The sequence below is a fragment of the Camelina sativa genome, chromosome 6 (assembly GCF_030686135.1).
Source record: "Camelina sativa cultivar CO46 ecotype springtype chromosome 6, ASM3068613v1".
NCBI lineage: Eukaryota > Viridiplantae > Streptophyta > Magnoliopsida > Brassicales > Brassicaceae > Camelina > Camelina sativa.
Genome location: NC_141885.1, coordinates 350,121 through 377,562, shown reverse-complemented (window position 1 = coordinate 377,562; position 27,442 = coordinate 350,121). Strand labels below are relative to the sequence as shown.

General features: G+C 36.1%; 1 protein-coding gene and 1 pseudogene across 1 annotated transcript; one reads left to right on the top strand and one right to left on the bottom strand.

The window, feature by feature from the left end:
• Positions 1 to 10,389: 10,389 nt before the first annotated feature.
• LOC147942070 (uncharacterized) lies at positions 10,390 to 12,433 on the bottom strand (annotated as a pseudogene).
• A 4,767-nt stretch (positions 12,434 to 17,200) lies between these two features.
• LOC104789900 (auxin efflux carrier component 4) lies at positions 17,201 to 20,575 on the top strand. The gene is made up of 6 exons (XM_010515560.3): positions 17,201 to 18,642; positions 18,745 to 19,015; positions 19,190 to 19,275; positions 19,686 to 19,843; positions 19,935 to 20,011; positions 20,111 to 20,575. The coding sequence occupies exons 1-6, from the start codon at positions 17,484 to 17,486 to the stop codon at positions 20,175 to 20,177; spliced, it is 1,818 nt and encodes a 605-aa protein (XP_010513862.1). The 5' UTR covers positions 17,201 to 17,483; the 3' UTR covers positions 20,178 to 20,575.
• The last annotated feature ends 6,867 nt before the right edge of the window (positions 20,576 to 27,442 follow it).

The window sequence follows — 27,442 nt, the reverse complement described above, 5'->3', positions numbered from 1 at the left end:
TACATCCCATATGTTTAACCAATTGACTCTTGAACCCAGATTATACGATCTGATTGTACAACCACTTGTTAACCTCATGTTAAAACAGATGTCCGACCAACAGCTTTTGAACCTTTGCTAGTCTCATTGTAACAACCTTTAGTGTTTCACTCTAGAATCCTTGAAGCCACACTTACTACAACATAACTCTGCAATTGTTCTTCACATTTGCAGACCTTACCAAGAAGAAACTTGGTACCAGCATCATACCTTTTCTCACCATTCATCAATACAACTTGATATGTCTTCACCATTGATGAATCCTCACTTAACCTTCATGTAAGTGAATTCCCTGAGAAACTTAATGATCCTACTAGACCCACTAGTCTTCTACTAGTCTTGTGTAGCATCAAATGCACCTTTAACCAGCAGAGATCTACTTGAATCTTCCCCTTATACTCACATGCTTCCTTAATAAGTGCCAACAAAACACTTAAACTTCCTGCAAGTGATACCTTTAGTAGATTCATCCACCAGATCATCTCTGTAGATGCAAACAGGCGAACCAGATCTTTTCTGTTTCTGATTTTCTTCTCAATGTAGATACACAACCCTAGTCACCTTGCGCCAGCCTTGTACATTCTTGCACTTGCTTGCAAACTCTTGCACAGTCCTGCAGGCACCTTGTAGAGCAAACTCCATCTTGACAAAGAAAATCTCACTGACTGCAACTTCGACTCTTGGTACTCTCCTGCATTCCTATTCTCTGTAAACCTACCTAGATTGTAGTCCTTGTAAATCTCTAACAACTTGATCCATTCCTTAGACTTAACCATTCACCCAACACCTCTCAAATCTGACCACTTCAACATAAAGTGTCTGGTCCATCTTCAAACTCATCTGAATCTTCAACACAACTTGCTGACCTAACAGCCCTCTTACACAGATTCACCTCTAAAGGCGTCCCTTAGTAAATCTGTGACTTATGTAGCTGTACCTTCAACCACTTCTTGAACACCACTACACAGACTTTCAACAACAAAAAAAAACTGATTTTCAATAGTTGAAGACGTCTACATCCTTGTGTTCTCCTAGTGTCTAGATTCCCTAAACTGAAACAGTTTTGAGTAGTCAAAAGCTTCAAAACCGAACATCACATGTACCTTGTGATCCCAGCGGAAACTGAATTCCTGTTTTGACAAGTTCGAGCCTTTTGGATGATGTTTTGATTCCCTCTTCACAGCCATGTGCAAATCACCTTAACACATCCATCCATGAACCTGAATCAAACAATGCAGATAACTCCACCTTAAACCAACCCTATAATTAATTTAACCTTCGAGTCTTCTACAACAGTCTCTGGATCCTCCTTGTATGTTTACAACGCCATGCCTGAGTCTGTGAAATCCTGAGCCCGAGCTCTAATACCACTTGTTGAAAATTGCAAACCCTGATTCACCTCTGTAGTGAACTGCATACCGCGATTTTGCCCCTACTCCTCGTCTACTTCACAGATCAATATGCATTACATAAACATAACACAGAGATTTAACGAGTTTCCCTCATGCAGAGGGTACATCTCTTGTGGGAACCTTCTCCCACAAACCCACTATCAATCACTCAAGGTTTACACACAATGTTTCATATACAAGCTTAAAGAGCAACTACAAAGAAACCGGAAGAAGAAAACACATAATAGATCTAGCTTTTCTTCTTCTCCTCTCTCTGTCTCTAGTTCAGCTCTCCCCTTCATGTATAACCCTGAAACACCTCCAGAACCCCAAAGAAGCAGCTCCACCTTCGTCTCTCATAAGAGTGTCCTAAAGACACCTTAAACCTAGACAAGGTTATGTCCGACTCTCATCCTTTCGACCCCAGCCAAGCTTCTGCTCCTTTATCATGGTTCTGTGCACAGCTTCAAGCTCCATGTACGACGCCTTGCGCATGCTCTCTGCACTGCGTCCTGCGTCTCTGCATCTGCCCTGCACAGCGCTCTACGCTGTGCCCTACAACCGCCACCGAGGTACCACCAGCGTCTTCTGTGCCTTTGTGATAACTGCGTTCTTCTTCAACCCTAGCTTCCCTCATATAGTGAAACCATAGAGCTTATATCGGTTTACTCCTGCAGGCCACACAACTCGGATCCTGTATGGGCTACACATCAATATAGGCCCAGTCTATAGTTCAGACCTGATATGATCATGGATGGAGCTAGAGAGGAGGAGCTTTTAGCTGAGCTTGAACCCGAGGAACTTGTAGCTGAGCTTGAACCCAAGGAGCTTGTAGCGGAGGAATCATTGCTTGTACCTGAAGGACCAATGACTAGAGCAAAAGCTAAGAGGCTAGGAAATGCACTAAATGGGCTTATTCAAGAGTTTATGGCCAAAGAGAGCATGGAAAGAACTATTGGGGATGATACCTATCAAGTCCAGCCCACTTTGAGTCTAATTCAAGTCCAAGAAAGCCCAAAATAATCACTTTGTTTTGTGGTCAAAGAGGAGTGGCGAAAATTGAGTTCAACTCACCTTGGGAAGGACACCTTGGGAAGTCAAAGTTCAAGAGTTGAATCTTCATTAAACTATCTATCTTTATTGTGTTTTAGTTTCAAGAATAATACTTGGCTTTGTGACCAAGTTTTCTATCTCTATATAAACTCATGTAATCTCATTTGAGAATCATCAATCAATTTTCCTTTTCATTTTATGAGTTTATCTCTTTGTTATTTGTCTAGAACATTTCTTTGTTTCTTGGTGTGTAATATCCAAGCAACAGCCTCCTTTTGCTGGACTAGTGTGTCATAACTAGCAGTGATTGGAGTTGGGAATATCAGCAGCCTTCCGCAACTGCTGTGCGACCCCTCAATCCATCAAATCTCCCTTTTTGCACCTTGCACCTTGGCGAGTTTCTATCCTTTTTAGTCCGGCTGAGTGATCCTCGAATTTTGGGCGTATCAAGTGGTATCAGAGCCACTCAACCGGTACTTGTCTGTTCATCTTCTCATCTTCCATTTCTAAATACTTCATCTTCTTTCTATCTTAAATCTGGGCCATCTTCTTACTTAGGCCATTTCTATTTTCAAAAAAAAAAAAGAAAAAAAAGCAAAAAAAAAAAAAAGATTTGCATTTGGCTAGGTGGTGGAAGAGAAATCCTGCTGGCTGAGGAGAAATCCAACTTTGGAGTGGTTAAAACAGATTTCACAAAAATCCTCTTGTCTTTCTATCTTCCTTCTTCCCTTGTTGCTTGGGAATTCCATTGGGTTGCTTGGATTTGTTCTCTTAGAACTTAGGGAGAAAGCTCTTGAGTGACCTACCAAAAAAAATTGAGAGAAACACTTTTGTGAGGATTTTTTATCTGCTAACTTTTGGTGTTTAAGTTTTCAGGAAACCATGGAAAGTGATGGAGAACGAGATCGGCCATGGAATTCTGTCGCCGGGCTATCTAACTTGCAAATGAGAGCATTGAATGACACTATTACTAACCTTATGAATACAGGTCTATAAGAACTACACCAGAGGCTCGACGAGATTCTTAATAGTCAACAAACCCGTTCTAGACCAGCAGCCAGGAGAGAACGTTCAAGGAGGACTTACCAGCCCGAAGAGGAAATTGAAGAAGATGAGTTCCATGAAGAAGATGATCGATCAATCAACTGACCTAGACGAAGTCATAGAAACCGTGATCAAGGTGATGTTAATCCTTTTGGTACAAGAAATGACAATTTAGATGGTTTAAAACTTAAAATTCCAACCTTAGAAGCTACCATGGCCAGATTCCTTGTCGGCCTCAATCGAGACATTCATGACAGAATGGAGCTTCAAGAATATGAAAGCTTGGAGGGAATTTTGCACAAGGCGATTCTAATCGAACAACAAACCAAGAGGAAGGGTTTCTCTAAACCTTCTTTTGCTCCCAAACCAAGTTATCAAGATAAAGGTAAGTCTTTCAACCCCATCAAATTCAGTTTTTAAGACTAATGCTCCTACTCGTCTTGAGAAAGGAAAGGCAGTCAAGACCAACAATCAGGCAAGGGATATTCGGTGTTTCAAATGTCAAGGACTTGGACATTATGCCAACAAATGTCCGAATCAAAAGGTAATGATCCTCCTAGACAACGGTGAAGTGGAGTCCGCGGACGATAAAGAAAAAGAGGAAGATCTGAGACCAATCTTTGACGAAGAGGAAGAGCAGTTTGAATCTACAACTCAAGGGACACTTCTGGTCACTAGGAGGTCATTGAGCGTTCAACCTAAGTCCAATGACCGAGAACAAAAGGAGAATCTCTTTCACTTATGATGTTTAGTTAAAGATAAAGTTTGTTCTTTGATCATTGACGGTGGAAGCTGTAATAACGTTGCTAATGAAACTCTTGTTAGGAAGCTTGGACTTGAGACAAGACCTCATCCGCGACCTTTTAAACTGGAATGGTTGAATGAAACGGGCGAACAATACGTCAGGGAGCAAGTCACGGTTCCTCTTACCATCGACCGATATGAAGATGAGATCATGTGCAATGTCCTTCCCATGGATGCAAGCCATATTCTTCTAGGACGACCTTGGCAGTTTGACATGAGGGCGATACATGATGGCTACACCAACCGGCATTCCTTTGAGCATAAAGGAAAGAAGATCACTCTGGTTCCTTTAACTCCATTGGAGGTCCATCAAGACCAGGTCCAGTTGAAAAAAAGCCGAGACAAAGAAATTAAACCAGCAAAACCTGAGGTATCTCCTAAGAACTTTAACTTCTTTGTCAAAGAGAGTCAAGTAAGGAAATCTTTGTACTCTCAACAGCCATTGATTTTGCTTGTGTATAAAGAAACACTAATAGCATTTTCTGACCTTGCACCGGAGCTCCCGAGTTATTTGATAGATGTTTTGCAGAAATTTTCAGAGATCTTTCCAGAAGAAAACCCTAACGGTTTGCCGCCAATAAGAGGTATAGAACACCAAATTGATTTCGTCCCAGGTGCGTCACTTCCAAACCGGCCGACTTATCGAACTAATCTGTTGGAAACAAAGGAAATTCAAAAGCAAATTGGAGAACTTCGTGAAAAATGTTACATCAGGGAGGGCCTAAGCCCATGTGTTGTACCTGTTCTCCTTGTGCCTAAGAAGGATGGCTCTTGGCACATGTGTGTAGACTGTCGTGCCATCAACAATATTACGGTAAAGTATAGGCATCCAATCCCTAGGCTTGATGACATGCCATATGAATTGCATGGTTCTTCTGTTTTCTCAAAAATAGATTTGAAAAGTGGATATCAACAAATTCGCATGAAAGAAGGTGATGAATGGAAGACTGCATTCAAAACTAAGCTAGGATTGTATGAGTGGCTTGCCATGCCTTTTGGCCTTACTAATGCACCTAGTACATTCACGCGTTTGATGAATCATATCTTGCGATCTTTTATTGGTCATTTTGTTGTTGTCTACTTTGATGACATTCTTATCTATAGCAAGAACTGTGAGGAACATAAGATGCATTTGAAATCTGTCCTAGACGTCTTTAGGAAAGAAAGGTTATTTGCAAATCTTAAGAAGTGCTCTTTTGGAACAGATCACGTGGTTTTCTTAGGTTTTATTGTAGGTGCTGATGGACTCATGGTGGATGAAGAAAAGATAAAGGCCATCGGTGATTGGCCTAGCCCCAAAACTGTTGGAGAGGTAAGGAGCTTTCATGGGCTAGTTGGGTTCTACCGGAGGTTTGTTCAGAACTTCAGCACAATAGCAGCTCCACTCACAGAGGTAATCAAGAAGAATGTTGGTTTCAAGTGGGAACAAGCTCAGGAGGAGGCGTTTCAGATACTTAAAAGGAAGTTAACTCAAGCGCCTTTACTTACACTTCCGGATTTCTCCAAAACTTTTGAGATAGAATGTGATGCCTCAGGAGTGGGTATTGGTGCTGTGTTGATGCAGGAAAAAAAACCTATTGCCTACTTCAGTGAGAAATTGGGAAGAGCTACACTCAATTACCCCACTTATGACCAAGAGCTAGACGCTTTGGTTAGGGCACTCCAAACATGGCAACATTATCTTTGGCCAAAGGAGTTTGTAATTCATACAGATCACCATCCTTGAAGCACCTCAAAGGCCAGCAAAAGTTGAACAAAAGGCACGCTCGTTGGGTTGAATTCATTGAGACATTTCCCTACGTCATAAAATACAAACAAGGTAAGGAAAATGTGGTGGCTGATGCCTTGTCTAGAAGGTATGTTCTTCTTTCAGCTTTTGAGACTAAGTTGATTGGTTTTGAGTTCATGAAGCAATTGCATACAACTGAACAGGATTTTAAAGAGATTTATAGAAAATGCTCTAAAGTCGCTTATGGAAAATATTATCAAATGTCTGGTTTCCTATTCTTTGATAACCGTTTTTGTGTGCCCCAATGCTCTTTGAGGGAGTTATTTGTCAGGGAATCACATGGAGGTGGACTGATGGGACATTTTGGAGTAAAGAAGACCACAAAGTGGTTCATGAGCATTTCTACTGGCCGAGCTTAATGAGAGATGTGGAAAGAATATGTGGGAGGTGTGTCACTTGTAAGCAAGATAAGTATAAACTTCAACCCCACGGTTTGTATACTCCTTTACCCATTCCTACTGAACCTTGGACTGATCTGTCAATGGACTTTGTGTTAGGATTACCTAGAACCAAGAAAGGTAAAGATTCTGTCTTTGTGGTTGTTGATAGGTTTTCTAAGATGGCACACTTCATCCCATGTCACAAAACTGATTATGCTACAAACGTTGCTGAATTGTTCTTTAGAAAAATTGTGCGATTGCATGGCATGCCTAGAACTATTGTTTCTGATAGAGATATTAAGTTCTTAAGCTATTTCTGGAAAATTTTGTGGTCTAAGTTAGGAACTAAGCTGTTGTTTTCAACTACTTGCCATCCTCAAACTGACGGACAAACCGAGGTAGTGAATAGAACTTTGTCTGTTCTTTTGCGTGCTATCATTAAAAAGAACATCAAATCTTGGGAAGAATGTTTCCCTCATGTTGAGTTTGCATATAACCATTCAGTTCATTCTGCTACTAAGTATTCTCCTTTCCAAATTGTCAATGGTTTCAATCCTCTAACGCCTTTGGATCTAATCCCTTTGCCTTTGAGTGAAAGAGTTAGTATGGATGGGAAAAAGAAAGCTGAACTTGTTAAGCAGATTCATGAGAAAGCCCGACTCAATATTGAAGCAAAGACAAAGCAATATGAGAAGCAAGCAAACAAAGAAAGACGTCAATTGGTGTTTAAAGAGGGAGATCTAGTGTGGATACACTTGAGAAAGGAACGTTTCCCAGCAGAAAGAGAGTCTAAGTTAATGCCACGGGTCGATGGTCCATTCAAAGTCTTGACAAAAATCAGTGACAATGCTTACAAACTCGACTTGCAAGGTAAGTACAAAGTGAGTTCAATTTTTAATGTTGCTGATTTGGCTCCATTTGTGGCAGATGATCCAGATTTGCGGTCAAATCCTTTTCAAGAGGAGGAGGATGATGTGATCATGGATGGAGCTAGGGAGGAGGAGCTTTTAGCTGAGTTTGAACCCGAGGAACTTGTAGCTGAGCTTGAACCCGAGGAGCTTGTAGTGGAGGAATCATTGCTTGTACTTGAAGGACCAATGACTAGAGCAAAAGCTAAGAGGCTAAGAAATGCACTAAATGGGTTTATTCAAGAGCTTATGGCCAAAGTGAGCATGGGAAGAACTATTGGGGATGATACCTATCAAGTCCAACCCACTTTGAGCCTAATTCAAGTCCAAGAAAGCCCAAAATAATCACTTTGTTTTGTGGTCAAAGAGGAGTGACGAATATTGAGTTCAACTCACCTTGGGAAGACAAAGTTCAAGAGTTGAATCTTCATTAAACTATTTATCTTTATTGTGTTTTAGTTTCAAGAATAATACTTGGCTTTGTGACCAAGTTTTCTATCTCTATATAAACTCATGTAATCTCATTTGAGAATCATCAATCAATTTTCCTTTTCATTTTATGAGTTTATCTCTTTGTTCTTTGTCTAAAACATTTCTTTGTTTCTTGGTATGTAATATCCAAGCAACAGCCTCCTTTTGCTGGACTAGTGTGTCATATCTAGCAGTGATTGGAGTTGGGAATATCAGCAGCCTTCCGCAACTGCTGTGCGACCCCTCAATCCATCAAATCTCTCTTGTTGCACCTTGCACCTTGGCAAGTTTCTATCCTTTTCAGTCCGGCTGAGTAATCCTCGAATTTTGGGCGTATCAAAACCAAATGAAAGCAAACATTCACAACAATAAGCATACGAGAAGAGCATTGATTTTGTAGGTACGCCAAACTCAGATACTCTCTATCCAAGGGTCCATAATAATATTTATTTATAATATCGTAATCTTGATACTATAAATTTAAATGTAATTGATTGGTAGTTTATTTGTAGTTAATGTAAAGAACCAAAAAATGAACGATTTGGTTATTGGTGACGTGACTCGTGCTCTCGTTTTCTCCGGTCTTCAGCATGTGATTTGGTGTGTGTTAGAAAATGTGTCGTTAACAAATATTCTTCCTCTTTCCCGCAAATGCATGCTCTCACACTCTTAAACAATTTGCAGCATCCCATGATTATTGATTGGGTTATTTGCATCATTTATAACAATTATTTGCATCACCCCACTTTATATCATTTAAATAAACGATGAAAAATTCTTTTGCATCATTTATAAGTAATGCAAATATTCAAAATAAATTATACAAACTGACCTTTTTTTTGTAGTGGTTGTATATATCAAGTAGTATTCGGTCAAACTATATCCGTCTAGCTAGAACAAAATATAAGGATATAAAATCGTATCTATGTGACTGGGTTGGAACATAATTGAGGTGTCTTATGCAGGCTGTTCGATATAATTTGATTTTGGACGGAAAGTGATATTATCAAGTGCTTAATCAGTTATAAGATCCCTTTGAGTTTGAATAAGATTATTGTTATCAAAAGAATAAGATTATCTAAATACAAGTTCTGGTAGAGAGCTAACTATGACTGTTTCAAGGTCATTACCTACAACACATTAGTTATCATTAGCAGAAAGAATGTAAAACTGTGATTGGTATTCTTAAGTTAAGACTATTTTGGTTACCAAGCAATAATCATTGTTAGCACAATCATATTTATAAATATTGTGGAGAGAAATAAAAACTAAAATTGTGATTACCAATCGTTTGGATGCCATTTGTGGCCGTAGTTGCGCAAGATCTGATCGAGTTTGTCCCTAGGTATGTAGAGTTTTAGAATCAAGATAAAATTGTATTAAGATTTGTAGTTGTTACGAATTTATAAGATTCATCCAAATATACCCTAATCCAGAAGAAATAATATGAGATCAACGACCATAACTAGCTAATTAGCAAGACTGGCCAGAAGCTCAGAGACAAGTCAGACGTGTCTTCGTGGGAGATAGTTAAGCTGATCAACATAACAGTTTTTTCACTAGTAAAAGCTAAGTAGAAAGCCTTAAATTCTTGCGGAAACTATATATAAAGCTCAAAATTACTACTTCTACTCAATTGTCTTGTAAATAAAAAAAAATTATAATAGAAATCGCTAGTGAAATAAATACCTTTAAAAACGGATCGGAATAAATTTGTGCGTATAATCAAATTCAACAGTCCTGCAGTGGTTTGCACCTAACACTTATTAGTAAACGACATTTGTTCTTCTTCTTAATGTACGCGCGGAAGGTTTATGATCTTTATTTTTTTTCGCTGTTATGTTAGTTTGATATTTTGTATGTTTTTACACTTATTTCGTTGTGTTTATGGTTTTATTCGTATATTGTTCTTTGTTTTTTTGATGTTTTTTGATTGGTATTTTTCCCCAAGTTTGTATTTTTTTTCTTTTTTAGAAATCTTCGACTTATTGAAGTTCTGTTTTTTTATTGGATTAATTAAATATGGAATTTGAAGTTTTGTTTTGTATAGTTATTGTTTGTTTTAGTGGTTTCATTTTTTAAAATACTTGGATTTTTTTTTTTTTTTTGGCATCAGTAACTCCTCATACCTAATGCGGTAATTGATGTGCTTGTTAATGAGAAGCAGAAGGATACTTAAGTAAAGTAAGTGTGATCATCTGCAGTTGGAATTTGGTTGTCGTAGAAATTCAAGTACTCATCAGGTATAGAATTATTCTTTCGTAGCAATGTTATGGAAATAAAATGTTAAATAATAACATAAATCGATAAGGACTCCTGTTCGTTTCAAAGGTAGAGTTGGAAATTACATTTAATGGAAAGTTGATAAAAATACTCATAAAAGAAACCATATAGTAAAGCAACGAAACTCCATACAGAAGGACAAGGGTGGAAAGTAGTGAAATCAAGGATAGTTCTCTAGTAGAAGCTAGTGAGAAATTTAAATATACGGAAGCAGGCTAATGGCATTACTATATCTTCTGCTTTTTGTTCATAGCTGCCGAAGATGAGCTTTGAACTGCTAAATCTCCAGAAGAATGAGTTTTTCCCTCTGTTGTTATATCAACTGCAGAGGTGGTGCTTGTATGGTGTAGACGAGTTGGAGATGTTGTAGTCCCTTTAGCACTTGAGTCCACCAATTTCCCACTTCCTACCTGCGACTGTAGGTATGAATTAGTGTCGAAAACAATGTGTAAAATCATAGAAAGAGTGATGTGGATGTGGTGTTAAGTTTACCTCAACGAAGGTCGGACCAGGAAGCACCTTTGTTGTTGCATAAATATGTGAGACTGTAAATGACTGATGGTGAGGAGTGAAATTGAAGTTAGCCAGCTTAAGCTGGAATGTAAATTTCTTCCCAACAATGTCAGAAACTATTTTTGGTGTTGGAGGACCACAGTCTGAGTTTAGTTCACCGTCAGCCTAGACAATGCGAGACGATATGAGAGAGAGGTAAGTAATGGTTAGTTGAAATTTTAGGTTTTAAAGTAGTGGGAAAATTTAAATGGTTTGGTAGAGTTATTACATACCATCTAAGCAGAGAGTGTTGATGCATGTATGTTGGTCAACTTCACCATGTCCTTATCAAAGGCAACAAAGACGCCGCTGGTCATCCCATCGTCGACTACTAGTTCCACACGGTATCTTCCAAGTTATGTCATGGTTAGAGTTGAGATAATTAATTAAGCATGGAAATATTAAGCTCTCGAATGGGAAGTTAATATTAATAAACTTACTTCACATCTCCGACTGCAGTAAGTGACCCACATTTGTAGTTATTACAAGTTAAAGTCGTCATCTTATTAACCATTTTGGTTCCACATGCAGCACAAGATATGAAGCTCTAACCACGCTGGGTTTGTATGTTTGTCACTGTTTCGGTGCATAAGAATTCAACCTCCTAAAATTTAGCAAAATCAAAACCAATTTAGAGTACGTTATGGGGTGTTGGGTTTATGAGAAGGAAAATGTAGGGAAATTAATTTGAGATTACATAAATGGTTATATTAGTCAGACAAAATAACCTTTAAAATTTCGTAAACTCACCTGTGGATTACCGGTAGCAACAAACTGGTTAAGATCAGCAATGGATATATGTTCAATCGTGGATACTCCATGGAATGGTGCAATAGGGTTGGGGTTTTCTTTTTTTTTGCCCTTTAGCCTGCTTGGTCATTTACGGAAATATGGTTAAGGGACAATGACAAATTAGTGTAAATGAGAATTCAAAACGTTTAGGATAAACCCTATGACTACCTATCAACAAACTGTGCAGTTGTTGTCGTCTCTTCGTCGGAATAAAATTTGGTCCCAGACGTGGCATTGAGGTAGAGTTTGATTAAAGTAAAGAAACCAGATTTTTATATGAGAAAGGAAGATTGAATACAGACGCTCTTAATATTATCTACAACATGTCCTTTTTTTTAAAACTGTATCAGTTGGAAACTCAAGGCAGTAGGATTACGGAACTAAACTTCAGCGATGAAGTTGATATTGGAAACGTAAACTAATGGTAGAGTTTAGAATTCGACACACCTGGCAGATCAGTGTTCGTGTTGGCAAGAGAAACCAACTGCTCATGTGTACGAAACCTAAAAAACTCTGTTGGAAAAATACCGAAGCTCTCGTCGACCTGATAAAAAACAGTGGTCGATATAAAACATATTGAGAAGGGGGAGTCGGTAAGCTTGAACCGAGAGTTGCTTCTGGTGACTTCAAAGTCTGATATAATATATACTGCCCCATCAAGCAGTGTGTTCTCGAATTTTGGAAGATGGGTGACATTGATCGAACCTTGGATGACACAACTCTACAGAAAAACGACAAATAAGTTAGAGATGTTATATTCGAGTGATTGAGAAATGAAGTTGAGATTACAAAAACCTTATCATCAATGAGTAGGAAGTCGACTCCCATTAGTTGCCCTCCTTTTTTAACGTTTCGGGCAGGCCAGTGACGAAGCATCCTTCCAACGATCTGTTGGTGTAAGCGACCAGGCTTTCAGATTTCCGAATGCAACAGCAGTGGGATCCATATTAGTAATAATGAAATTCAGATAGAGAAGGAATGGTAAGAGGAATGCAATCGTAGATAATGGGTTTATGGCATTATGTAGCAATTCAAGTAAGACCAATTGAACGTAAAGTAGTCGGACTTCAGTTGGAAGAAAAAGCATTGAAAGAATGAAATAATGGTTTGAGAGGAAAACGAACCGATAGAGATGGAAGTCATGAATGCTGAAAAGGCGTGGCGTTTGAGGTCGACGAACGGCGGACGAAGGAGCAGCGATTCCGGGGAAGGGTTTTATGTGTACCACATGTTATACAAAGATGGGCTTTGAAGAAGATTTAAAACTGGGCTTTCAAAAACTCTTAAAAGAAAACATAGGAAGATGGAGTTTTTGAAGTAATATGGACTTATTAAACATATAGAGATGTTGAGGTGGCAGCACCAGGAATGAGTATAGCGTACTTTACTTTATATATATATATTTGGGAATCAAACGATTACATTATACGAGAAAAAAAGATTACAAAAACAGTAATTTGTATTATTCCTTATACTAACTTTTGTTGTCAAGTGAAAATAATAGCGTATATATTCGCCTTGGCAATTTTAAAAAGTGCAAAAAAACTTGACCACTTTTTTTTTTCTTTCTTAAGTAGCAAAAAGAAAAAGCACACGAGAGACTAGCCCTGGGCATATTAACCGAACCCGAACCCGACCCGAAGTAGGGGGTTTGGTTCGGGTTCGGGAAGTATGTAAAACTCGATCGGGTGTAATGTTTCTAAAGTTCGGATACCCGATCGGGTTCGGATATTACCCGAAACCCGAAGTAAAACCCGAATAACCCGAAAATATAACACTTGATCCCTAAATCCCTAAATCCCTAGTTTTACTTTACTCTTTCTCTTCGCACTCGCAGACAGAAAGTACGGTTTCTCTCTTAAAAATTATACACCAAATCGTCAAACTGGATACACCAAATCAAAGGATTGTCGCATCTTCTCCTCCTTCTGAAACTTCACGGAGGAAATCAAAGGTTTGTCTTCTTCAAAATTGGGATTTTGTAAAACTGAAACTGAAACTAGGCTCTTCATCTTCGTGGCTTGTTGCCATGATTTCTTGTTCTTGGTTTAGAGATGGGAATTTGCTTCTCAATCGTTCTGAATGAATTTGTTTGAGTCCTTAGTAGAACGATTGATTGAAATTAGGGTTGATTGGCTTCCCATTTCCTTGTTTTAGATTTTAACGAATCCTGCTAGAGATTGAAATTAGGGCTGATTAGCTTCCCATTTCCTTGTTTTAGAGTTCCATCGTTGAGTTCCTATTTTGATTTTCCATGTTTGTGCTTTGAGATGTGTTTAGTGTTGCCCATTTCACTTCCTCTTTGTCTGACTGTAATCTACAATTAGGATCTAGTTACAATGATGCTAAATCATGAATATTCCAACTGTCCATGGCCGATGATATGCTTTATAAATACTTACCCACTGTTGTCTTTGTCAAAGTGTTGGAAGGCTGAGTAGAGATACTCTTCTCTGTCGAGTCTGTTGATAAGCATTGTAGCTGCTATAAATTCCACATAGTCTATTGTTCCATTACCGTCCGCATCAGCCTTTTAAAAAAAAAACACTATCAGTTTTTGTTTTGGCATCTTAATATATATATAGCACACAAAAGTTGAGACTTACAGCTTCCATTCGTTACATATGTATATATGTATCTCTCTTTGTCTATTGTTTTGTGTTTTGTTGATGATGCATTAGCCCTCTTCTCTCTTTGTCTATTGTTTTGTTAACGTGTGACTTATGATTTGCAGATGGATTCATCCTCTCCAAATTTTGATGATGACGAGAGAGATATACATGAAGAAGAAGAGGTTCTAACACCCGAGTCTAATCGAAGGAGCAAAAAGAAACAAACTCGTAATGACGGATCAGAGTTTGAGCAGCCTGAGTCTAAGACCCAAAAGACTCTCAACCCAAGATCAAATGTATGGCAACATTTCACAAGAATGAAGGACAATCATGACAAATGTAACTGCAACTATTGTGGAAAGGAATTCAGCTGTCCAACAAAGTCAGGGACAAAAACCTTGTGGAATCATCTAAAAATATGTAAGGCATATTTGGCATGGGAAGACTGTCAAAATCCATCCGAAGGTCAACAGGTTATTAGTAAAGATGGGAGTTTACAATCTGGAAAAGTGCTTGAGCATATTTTTAGAGAAGCATTGAATGAAATGGTGGTGATAGGAGAGTTACCATTGTCGTTTGTAGAATGTGTGGCAATGAAACATTTTTGCAACAAGGTGCCACTTCTATCTTCTATCACTGTTTTTTTTATGTTTCTAATACATGATTCTAATCAATGTTTTTTCTTATGTAATCCACTTAGGTGAACCTGTACAAGCCGCTTTCAAGAAGGACAGCAGGAAGAGACATAGTAAAGATTTTTGTTGAGAGGAAAGCTACTCTAAAAAAATTCTCGCTCACAAATGATATATGGGTTTCCTCTGTAACTGGTACGGTTTTTTAAAATCAAATTTCAATATATTATGATTAATATTTCTACTCAATTAGTGAAGATTCTTATCAATGTTTTTTTTTACATGTTCAAGTTATATGGTTATAACTGCCCACTACATTGATAAGAATTGGCGTCTAAAGAAGCATATTATAGGATTCAAGCATGTCGAAGATCACAGAGGTAAAACAATCGCCAATACACTGCTGAAATGTCTAGCTGAATGGGGGATAGAAAGGTTGTTTACTATTACTGTTGATAATGCAACAGCTAATACTAGTGCTTTGAGTCAGTTTCAGTCTGCTTTCTCTTTAGTTAGTGAGGATTCTCTGGTTTTGGGTGGAGATTTTATGCATATGAGATGCGCTGGACATATCATTAACTTGATAGTGAAGGATGGACTGACTGAGATTGATTCAAGTGTGACTGCAATCTGCAATGCAATCTCATATGTTAGAGGAGGACCATATAGGAGGAAGTCATTTCAGCTGAGAGTAGATTCTGGTAAGTTTTCAAAAGGTAGTTTGCCACTAGATGTCTGCATTAGATGGAATTCGACATTTTTGATGTTGAATAGGGCGTTAAAGTTCAGTGGAGCATTTGATAGGATGGAGTTTGAAGATAAGTTGTATTATGATCATTTCTTAGAGACTGAGAATGGAGTGAAAAGGATTGGACCTCCTCAGAGAGATGATTGGCGTAAGGTTGAAAGGTTAGTGAAGTTTCTCCAAGTTTTATACCATGCGACATTGGTTGTATCTGCATCTATGACTATGAATGCATACAAGTGTTATGGTGAGATAGTTAACATAGCAGTCAAGCTTCAGTTGCTTTGTCATAGTTCTGATAATGACGTGAATGTAAATGCACAAAAGATGTTTGACAAATTCGACAAATACTGGGATGGCATGAAGAACATCAACAAGATGTTTGTACTTGTTAATGTTTTCGATCCGAGAAAGAAGATGCAGTATGCAAATTTGTGTTTTGAGGAGCTATATGGGGAAAAGAGTATAACAGCTACGATGTTGTATGATTCAGTTTTGAGCATCCTTCGTGATATGTATAACGAATATACTACAAGATACGATGCAAGAGCAAATGAGGAACTTTCTCATTCTCAGTCTTCAACTCAGAGTACTCAAGATAGACAAACAGACCGAATATTTGACTCCATGGAGGATGAGTTTGATGGATACAACCCAATGGACCATAAGTATGATACATTGCTTAGAAAGATTGGAGTTAGAAACACAAATGAGTTGGATACTTATCCCAGGGAAGAAGTTGAGAATCCTGAATTGATGATGGGAATTAAGTATGATGTACTCTCTTGGTGGAAAGTCAATAGTGGCAAGTATCCTATTTTATCTCAGATGGCTAGGGATTTATTTGCTATGCAGGTGTTTTCAGTTGCTTCTGAAAGTGCTTTTAGCACTAGTGGAAGGATAATAAACCCATATAGAAGTTGTCTCACACACTATCTGGTGGAGATTCTGATGTGCACAGAACAGTGGCTCAAGCAAGACCTTAAGTTTGAAGATATTGTGCTTACAAATGCACAAATTCTTGCTGAGTTTGAGTATGAGGATGGACTTGAAAGAGGTTTGTTTCTAATCTTGCTTAATGCTTACTATCTTAAGTTTTTGGTGTTAATATAAACTTATCTCTCAATGCTTGTAATTGTTTTTTTTTCAGAGTATGGAAGTGATTCAAAAGGACCTTAAGTTATTCACATGCCAAAGGGAAGATGCACAAGAGAAGTGAACCAAAGAATGAAAGAAGCTGTTTTGGAAGATTTCAAGTTGATTTTCTCAATGGTTTGTACTTTGTAGAATGTTTGATTGAGACTTGAATTTCTTTTTTCTTTTGCTTTGAACATTTGACATTGCATTTAAGTCACCTTTGTAAGCATTTGCCATTGCATTGCTTTGAACATTTGACATTGCATTGCTTTGAACATAATCGGGTTTTGGACAACTCGATCGGATTCTTCGGGTTTCGGGTATACCCGAACAAAACCCAAACCCAAAGGAATCTGATCCGAACCCGACCCGATAGTATATAAAATCCTATTGGATACTATAGGGGTGAACCCGCAAACCCGAACCCGAATGCCCAGGTCTACGAGAGACTATTCCAATGATAAAACTGTCCACGTATCGCCAGAAACTCCCCCATTGCAATCTGCCACGTGTCCCCACTCAACTACACACTATCATTTTTAATCTCACATAAATTAAATTACTAACTATTATTCGCTTAATTAAAAAACGTAATCGTGTGCAAACGAGTGATGATGATGACAGACACTGTCACTGCTTCAAAACCTCTCTCTATATATATGATGAGTATGGGTGATGAGGGAGGCCCCTCTCTCTTCTCCTAAATCCTTTCTAAAATTAGTATCATCTCTCCTAAATTCTTCCCATTTTGCCATTCTTCGCCCTTCTAAATTCCCCCTCTAATGCCACTTCTCTTCTTCTCACTACTAAAAAAGTAGGACGATCCCACCGGAAGAAAAAAAGAAAAAAAAATGATAACGTGGCACGACTTGTACACCGTCCTGACCGCGGTGGTGCCGCTCTACGTGGCCATGATCCTTGCCTACGGATCCGTGCAGTGGTGGAAGATATTCTCCCCTGACCAGTGCTCCGGCATCAACCGCTTCGTGGCCATCTTCGCCGTCCCACTCCTCTCCTTCCACTTCATCTCCACTAACGATCCTTACGCCATGAACCTCCGCTTCATCGCCGCCGACACGCTTCAGAAGATCATCATGCTCTTCGTGCTTGCTCTATGGTCCAATCTAACCAAGAACGGTAGCTTGGAGTGGATGATCACCATCTTCTCTCTCAGCACTCTCCCAAACACTCTCGTCATGGGCATCCCTTTGTTGATCGCCATGTACGGTACTTACGCCGGCTCTCTCATGGTCCAGGTCGTTGTTCTTCAGTGTATCATCTGGTACACTCTCCTCCTCTTCCTCTTCGAGTACCGTGGCGCTAAGCTTCTCATCATGGAGCAGTTCCCTGAGACTGCCGCCTCCATCGTCTCCTTTAAAGTCGAATCCGACGTCGTTTCCCTCGATGGCCATGATTTCCTCGAGACGGATGCTGAGATCGGAAACGACGGGAAGCTTCACGTCACCGTGAGGAAATCAAACGCGTCGAGGAGGTCGCTGATGATGACTCCACGGTCTTCCAATCTCACCGGAGCTGAGATCTACAGCCTCAGTTCGACTCCCAGAGGTTCTAATTTCAACAATTCCGATTTTTATTCGGTGATGGGGTTCCCCGGCGGGAGGCTTTCTAATTTTGGTCCGGCGGATCTGTACTCCGTTCAATCTTCTCGTGGTCCGACTCCGCGGCCTTCTAATTTCGAAGAGAACAGATATGGATTTTACCCTAACCCGGCGACGGCGGGTTCGTACCCGGCTCCGAACCCGGAGTTCTCATCCGGTACGACGGCTGTTTCAACTAAACAACCGAACAAAGTCCCGCAAGATAAGGATAATAACAACAAAGCGAGCCATGACGCTAAGGAGCTTCACATGTTTGTTTGGAGTTCTAGCGCTTCCCCTGTTTCCGACGTGTTCGGTGGAGCCGGAGGTGCCACAGAGCAATCTGAACAAGGCGCCAAGGAGATCCGGATGGTCGTCCCTGATCAACCTCGAAAGAGTAATGCCACCAGAGGTGAGTTGCTTTAGATTTACTGTACAAATACTATATATATATATATATATATATATCTAATCAAATTTATATTAATCCTAATTTTTGTGTGGTTTTTGTCAGGTGGTGGTGATGATATTGGCTGTGACGATGGTGGAGAGGGTGAAAGAGAGATAGAGAAAGCTACGGCAGGACTAAACAAAGTGGGGTCTAATTCTACGGCGGAGCTAGAAGCGGCCAGAGGAGATGGCGGCGGCGTCCGCATGGGAACACATATGCCGCCTACAAGTGTGGTGACGAGACTGATTCTGATAATGGTGTGGCGAAAACTCATCAGAAACCCAAACACATACTCAAGTCTTATTGGTCTCATCTGGGCTCTTGTTGCTTATCGGTCAGTCAGTTAGTCAGTCCAATCATTTTCTGACTTACCCATAATGGATATATATTATTAATCATTATAAAAGGAAATAGCATAATCAATCATATAGTATTCACATATATGCATGGAATAATTGTAACGGGAACTAACGAAACTAATAATGAGTATGGGTTATTGTGGAAGCAGGTGGCATGTGGCTATGCCCAAAATATTACAACAATCCATCTCCATACTCTCAGATGCTGGTCTTGGAATGGCTATGTTCAGCTTAGGTAAATCAAAATTTCTCCATCTTCCTTTTTAAAGGACTAGACTTCTGTTGATGATGATTTAATCTTAAAGATTAATAATATTAAGCGTAATGATGGGCCCAATTTGTTGTCAATCATATCTGTTAAAATTTCATTTAATGCAAAAGGTGGGTTTGGGTGTTTCATTAGTCGTAGTTGTCCAGCTTGTAATTGGTAAAAAAAAAAAAGTCATATGGACTGTACAAAGCACTTACCCTTAAGAGAATACGGACCCTCTCTGACCTTGTGACCCAGACATGTTGGTAGGTCCGGTCACCCCCACTGGCTGTGTGTACTTATTTGGGTCTTACCAAGTAGCTGGCCTAACTCTTGCTGTCAATTTCTCAAAATCCCTTAATAAATTCATTGCTTATTTTTGGTCTATTCTTAAGGTTTATTCATGGCACTTCAACCCAAAATCATTGCTTGTGGGAACTCCGTCGCCACGTTTGCCATGGCAGTCAGATTCATAACCGGTCCGGCCATCATGGCTATTGCTGGGATTGCCATTGGGTTACATGGCGACCTTCTCCGTATAGCCATCGTTCAGGTATACAAATTTATAGTGTTACATGCATGATATATGTCTATAATATAGTCTTACATGATCATGATGATGATGTTGAGTGCATGAATTATAGGCTGCGTTGCCTCAAGGAATAGTTCCGTTTGTGTTTGCAAAAGAGTACAATGTGCATCCCACGATTCTTAGCACTGCGTAAGTTCCAAACTTATTATATTATTGTTTTACAATATTGTTCCTTATGGTCAAGTAGTATAAGTGTATATTAACACATGTTGGTGAAAATGGATGCAGGGTAATATTTGGAATGTTAATAGCCTTACCCATAACTCTGGTCTACTATATCCTTCTTGGCCTCTGAATTGGTCCCTTCAGTTTCAACCGGCTTTTGAGAGCGCCTCGGAGATTGGGTTCTTTATTCCTCGGTAACCAGGAAATAAACAAGTCCTTTATTTTCGTGGGAAAGAGTGGAAGGTGAAGAAGAAGATATGTCTTTGGTTTTTGGTTCCAATATTTGTGGAACACAACAAAAGTACTTAGGATTTAGTGAACAAGATTTGAATGGATTAAGGATCTTGTCTCCGTTAGACGCCAAAACATAAACAAAAAACTCTTACATCTATCATTTTTTCCTCTTCTGTTTATGTTAATTTATGTGTAGATCCTAGCTAAGCATATGTAACACATTATTACACACCCGTATGTGTATATGCACCTTTTTCTTAACTGAATCTTATAATCCAGTGGTTTGTACTAGAATAATCACCGTGTAGTTTACTTTGATAAGAAGTCGATGATGCACGAGAGTGTGAGTTTGTAAATAAATTAAACGATGTAAAAACAGTACTACTAAAACTAGCTTTTGAATTTTGTTTGGGTTACACAGGACATACAATATATTTGCACCCTACGATGCATGTTTACAGTTCCGTTGTTTAAAGCATCCTAATTCCTAAGACGTTCACTCGTGACTTATCACGATTTGATTCGGCCGGTTCATAAAACGAATTTTTAGAGAGGAAGTCTTCGGAGTTCGGATTATCAACCATAGTCTTTATGCCAAAGTAGTGTAAATCTCATCTTATTTAGTAAGAACCTAGATAATTACTCGCATCAACGCAAACATTTTAATGTTGAGATTTTCGTATTAGGGTTCGTCATTAATAGAGTTAATATATTTACACTAGGATCAGAAACTTATTGATATATATACGGTTTTAATAGATTGGAATATGCTATATTTTTATTTTTACAGTAAGTCATATAATTGAGTAATGAGGTTGGATAAAAGAAAAGTAGGGAGAAAAAAATGAGTAAACGCTAACTTTTGTCCAAAAAAGAGTAAATGGTAATATAATGAGTTTTTTTGTTGTCAACTAAGGAGTTTTGATACCTAAAATTAAATATTTAAAAGTTTAGAGAAAATTCTAACAACACAAATGAATAGATAATTCAATTTGATCATTTTGGTAGTAGAAATAGGAATATACATAAAAATTATAAAAAATATTATGTTTGTAAAAGTTACATACTCATAATGTATGATGTGACAAACCATAAGAACAATTTCTCATTTACACAAAATTTTTAATGTATCATTTACTAAAATTTAGAAAAACAATTTATCAAAGAGATGTTTGGTTTTATTTTTTTATGTTGATGAGTTTTGTTTAGGATAGAACTTCAATGGTTTATTCTTTAGATTCTCTTGAGTTTTCTGCAAGTGTAAAAAATAAAAATAAAATCTTCTTAATTGGATATTAGTAGCATAAAAAATTAAAAAATACAAAGATTAGTTCATATGGAGAAGATGGTGATTCCGGTAGATATCATGGGGTCAGAACTTTGTGTTCACATATAAAATCATCGATTTGGTTAAAACATAAATTAGGAAAATATATATATATATATATATATATATATATATATACATATAAGTATGTATGTTCAGACAATTTAAATATATTTAATTAACATTAGTTGCAGAAAATAAAACAATATAGTTTTTATATTAAGTCAAATTAATTACAAAAATGTAAAATAGTTCATATATTAAGTCAAATTATATATATACCTGAACATAAGGAGATAGAAATTTGATAATTTTCATAATGCTTCATATATCCAAAAACAATAAAAAAAATATTAATCAAATTCATAATTTGGTTTGTAGTAGTACTCTGCATCATAATTAGAAAGATATTGAATGAAATTTTGTACATACCCTTATCACATAAGAACCTATGAGTTTGTTTGATAGATTCACAATGTTTTTGATGTTCCTGTATAATAAAATAAAAATATTTCATATTGGATAAAAGAACATGAATTACCTATATATAAACAAAAAATCATAAATAAAAACTTCAGAAAAGCATAGAAAAGTTGGAATGAAACAATTGAATTCCAAATATATAGTGAGGAATGGGTGTTCGATTTTTAGGGTTAGTCAGTTGATTTTTTTCTAGAAAAATCTGTTTTGGTTTGTAGAGAGTTTTAATTGATTTCCTAATAATTATATAAATATATTTAGAATATTAATAGTAATTTCTGATTTGAAGGTAATTACTTAAACTAACTTATTGAATATGTAACTGATCTTGTATTAATATTTAATATAGTCATATAAGGAAATATTTTTTAGTGATTAACGATATTTCTGTTTTCGAAATCAATTATAATACTAACAGTTAGGTGAAAAGTTGCTATAGTATATTTGGCAAATATATGATATCTTTATAACTAATTTATATTTTAGGATTTTGTTTGTTTAGCATATAAATTAATGAGATTTCCGATGGATGACTAAAATTTTGGAACAATTTGGTAATCAGATATTATTCTATAATAATTTTCTAAAATTGAAGCGTCATTGATTTACTAATAATATTTATTTTGTTAGTTTTCTGAATTATAATATTTTAAAACTTTTTAAAAGCTCAAAACTTTTAAAAGTTTCAGTATTAATAATAATTTAAACTTTAAAAAATTTTGAAATTTTGAAATAAAAAATCGTATTAAACACACTATATATAGAGTTTTCAAATTTGGAGGCCTGGTTTGAATATTTGTAAAAAAATTATAACCGATGTGGAATATTTTTTTCTTTTCGAGAGTAAGATTGAGAACTCTATTATTTGCGAAATCAATATCCTAAGTTTACGGAATATTTTTGTAAATTGGTATAACAAATAATGTTGATATGATTTAGATTTTATTGTTAAGCTTTTAATAAATGCAAATTTTATTCGATGAATCTAAAATAATTACTTAACTTTATATGTTTCCTAAATTTCATGACTGAACAATATTTTCGAAATTAGTATGCCATATGTAGAATATTTTGTTAAGATTCATGGAAGCAGTTAATGATAACTTTATTTAATGGAATAATTGGTAGGAATCGTTTGTGAGAAATTTATTGATGTTTTACATTTATGATTTTTATTTATTGAAGTTTCCTTTTTTTTTGATAACCCAATGACCCATTTAATTCGTCGTGGGTTTATTTTTATCCGTATCCGTTTCTTTAATTTCAGATTATTTTCACTTAATTGACCCAACCCATGGTCTATTTTGTACTTCTCTTTATATAGGAATATTTAATATAGTAGTACTATATAGATAAAAGGCATCAAATTACTACATTTAGAAAACAGAGCAAATCTTTGCCCAAAAAAAGAAAACAAAGCAAATATTCCGAAACTAATGGAGAGTGAATATGAAGAAAATTCAATGAATGCAAATCTAAAGAAGAGGATCGACCAACATGGCAGGCTTCCCCCGAAAGCGACGAGGCATTTTTACTCAACGACAAAAGTTAACCTTTTCTAAATATCTTTTTTTGCAAGTTTGCATACACATGCCCCCAATACTTTCAAATTCTTATATATATATATATATATATATATATATATATATATCAACATATATCCTCCTAATTTCAGAGTAGTTCTTATGTCTCAAGAAAATTTTCGACAATTATATTATCATTAAAAATATTTGACATCTAATTCTATTGTTATGGTCTTTAATTATATGTGATTGTGATAAATAAAAAAATTATACATACAATAATTTTGTGACGTACCTTTTTACAGCAACACTCAGATTTACACATACGGTTTTGCATGTAATGTATGATATCTTTATGATTAACATACTCTTCCGACAACACGTAAGATCACATCCAATAGTTTTACATGCAATATTACGGACTCTTGGTAAAAATTACACCATTAATCTATAAAAAAGCTCTATTTTTAAAAGTCGAATCTCTCAAATCTAGTAAAAAAGTAAAATTTTAAATCTTTGACCAAGGTATGTAATTTAATTAGATTTTAAACAGGATTGTAAGAAGGATATAGTTCAAAATTTTAGGTAAAAAGAAGTAACAAAAAAACCTCCCACATGTAAATCCAAACAAAAAAATTCGAGCATCAAAGAATGATAACAAACATGGACCACACTTTTACTCGCATTTCAATTATATCATACTTAACTACGCTATATACTTTTCCCTAGAACTAATCAATAGTCAAAATGATGAGTTTATCGGTTTTATCATGAAAAGAGATTTTAGATCCGCTCAAAAATTAACTTCGATTACGCATCCACTTTGAGACTAGCAGAGATTTTTTTGTCTCTTTATTTTTTTCTAATTTAATTATAATTTTCATTTTTTATTTATTTGATTATAAATTTGACAGGTGGCATAGGGTAACAAAAATTAACTTTTCTATTTTATAAAATAACATTAAAAGTAGCAGAATACTTAAAGAAAAATTCTAAAAAAAATAACGGTAAAAAGTAAATAATAAAACCATTTATGTTACTGTTAAATATTTCAGTAATTTTGTTTTGCTATGATCATCAAAGTGTATACTAATCAGACCTTCTCCGACTTCCTATACATGAATGTTTTCACTCAAAATTATTGGTTAGAACTAGTCTCATCGACAAATCTAAAACTTGAAAAGCTCTAGTCAATAGAACAGACCTACGTACTTTTTCAAAAAATATCTTCATCCATCTGAAAGAAAATACAACTTTATTAAGTATTGGACCATCTCTAACAATTATCTCAATTTTACTAAGTTATTCAGTAATTCTCTTTAGCCATCACCTTGTTTTGGCAGATCTCATAATCTCAATATTGATACTTATATTATGAATTGTCATCGTAAGTATTGCCGCAAATCACAATGTGGACCTCATGAAATCCAGTAAATAAATATGGTCTGAAAAGATTGTATTCAAGTGGTCGTTTGGCTGTAATAATATGTACTTTTGCTTGTTATATATTAAGCTCAAGTTTCTTTTCAGTCTAATCGAATATTCTTACTTCTCTCTCTGCTATATCTGATTTCTCAATTATTGCAGCATAATGTTATTCTAAATTCATGAGGCAAAAAATTTTAAATTTGTTTTAGTCGTGCAAATACAAAGACTAACAGCCGTATATATATATATATATATATATATATATATATACAATATATCAGACTGGACGATTTTACATACTGATAAGACCATTGGACATAACTTTTGGAAAAAGATACAGGCTGTAATATAATTGAATATAATTTTATAAAGTTCGAAGCGCATTAAACTTTTTAATTAAATACTACTACTATCTGATTTATCGTTAGCGGATTATTGATCCTTTCATCGTTATATATTTATCGGTTTTGGATTTCTAAGTTTTCATATCTCAATATTCATTTTTGAGGTCAAGAGTAGAGATGATACCTATTCAGCTTTTCTTTTGATTTTTTTTTCATAAAAAGTTTTGAAGTGGGACTACGATGGAATTTTATCGAGTCAAGTAAACAAATCAATGTATTGTATACTTTGTTGTACATAGTATATCTCTAATAGTAATATGAGTTTTGTGAAACAAAATTATGCTTTGAATAAAATGAATTTTTTAAAAATTGCAAACAAAGTGAAAAAGCACCATCTATAAAAGTATAAATCGAATAAAACAATAAAAATAAATTAATGGGGATAGAGTGAGAGAGAAAGGTGATGGGCAATGTATGAGGAACCACGAACACTGGTCTAATCATAGGGTCGTTCTCCTTACATTTAGATGCAACGGTCCAAATACATAACATGCATAAGATTTACATCTCAACGTATCTATCATATCCAATTTAATGTCTTATGGATAACAAATCCGTGCGTGTGCATACAAACAACAAAATACCAAGTACTAAAGCCATATATGTCTGGTGTGGTGTGGTGGCCATTAGCCCTGGGCACTAATACCCGTTACTCATATTCGACTTGTTATTTGGTTTGTACCAATCTCCAAAAATAGGTACCCTTAGCTTTAGGGTCGAGTAACGAGTATAATAATTATATTACTCGTGAGTGAGGGTAGAGTAATACTCGTCTCGTTACCTATCTCATTACCCTTTTGTTATCCAACCCGTAAACATTCGTTAATATTTGTTTATTAGTCATTTATGATATATATATATATATATGTATATATATATATTTTAGAGTGAAAGTTAAAGCCTAAGTTCAATTTAGCTTTATTGTTGATTGGAATGATTATGATTGTTATTTGTATATTAGTTTGGTTATGATATTGTTTTTTTCGTCCGTTATGATATTGTTCTTTTGTATTATGATAATAGAAAAATGTGATGTCCTACATGTTCATGTAAATAAAGAGAATGTAAATAGCTAGAAAATAAAAACCTTATAGAAGAATGGTTTTGCGACATGAAATTACAAGCTTTTATTTTAAAGTTTATATATTATATAATTTATGGAGCTATATGTTGTACATAATTATGAATTTTTTTCTTTTTGAATATAAAATTATATTGTTGTTATGGACACTTTTTATAGTGTACTCGTTTTTTTGGGTAAGGGTAAAGCAATGCCGGCTCTATGGGTGTGGTGACAGAGCTAAAACACCATGTCCTTCTATTTTTTTTTCTTTACTTTTGAGGGTCCAAAATTGTCAGAAAATTTTCAAATGTTCAGCAAATATATCCAAAAACCAACAGAAAAAGTGTAGATAAAAAAAATTATGGACTTTTTAGTACAATGTCCATAATAAGTTTGAGCTGGCCTTGGGATAAAAGTTCAACTATCTAAAAGATCAACTATCTAAAAGATCAATTATTTTTTACCAGATACTCGTTTTTCAGGAACATGTTATTTATGGGTAGAGAATAATTTTTTTTATTACTCATAGGGGTTGAGTCAGGTAAAGAATATCAAAAAATTCAAAAGTATCCGTCCCATGCTCAGCGCTAGTGGCCATATTATATAGTACATAGAAGTTTTGTTTGTTTTGATTATTCTAGTGCACATATATTAAAGAATACCAAACTGATTTTCACGTAGCAACAGTTCAATAATTAGAATAAGTGATGAATACTGAAAAGCCTTGATTTATCTTAAACCACGATTATAAGAGTTATACATGTATAGTGTTCAGTTGCAAACAGTGGCCATCCATGTTTGGCTCTTGTTTTTTTTCTGGTATTATTGGAAATCAACCATTGCAGTGTAGATAAATGTGAAGCAGAAAGAGACAATTGTGGTTTATTAGAACACAAGTATGGTATTAACTGATAAACTTATGTGGTTCTAGTTAGA

Coding starts and splice junctions, on each gene's coding strand:
- LOC104789900 (XM_010515560.3), top strand. CDS start 17,484: ATGATAACGTGGCACGACTTGTACACCGTCCTGACCGCGGTGGTGCCG. Junction 18,643..18,744: donor AAAGAGTAATGCCACCAGAG/GTGAGTTGCTTT, acceptor GGTTTTTGTCAG/GTGGTGGTGATGATATTGGC. Junction 19,016..19,189: donor TGGGCTCTTGTTGCTTATCG/GTCAGTCAGTTA, acceptor TTGTGGAAGCAG/GTGGCATGTGGCTATGCCCA.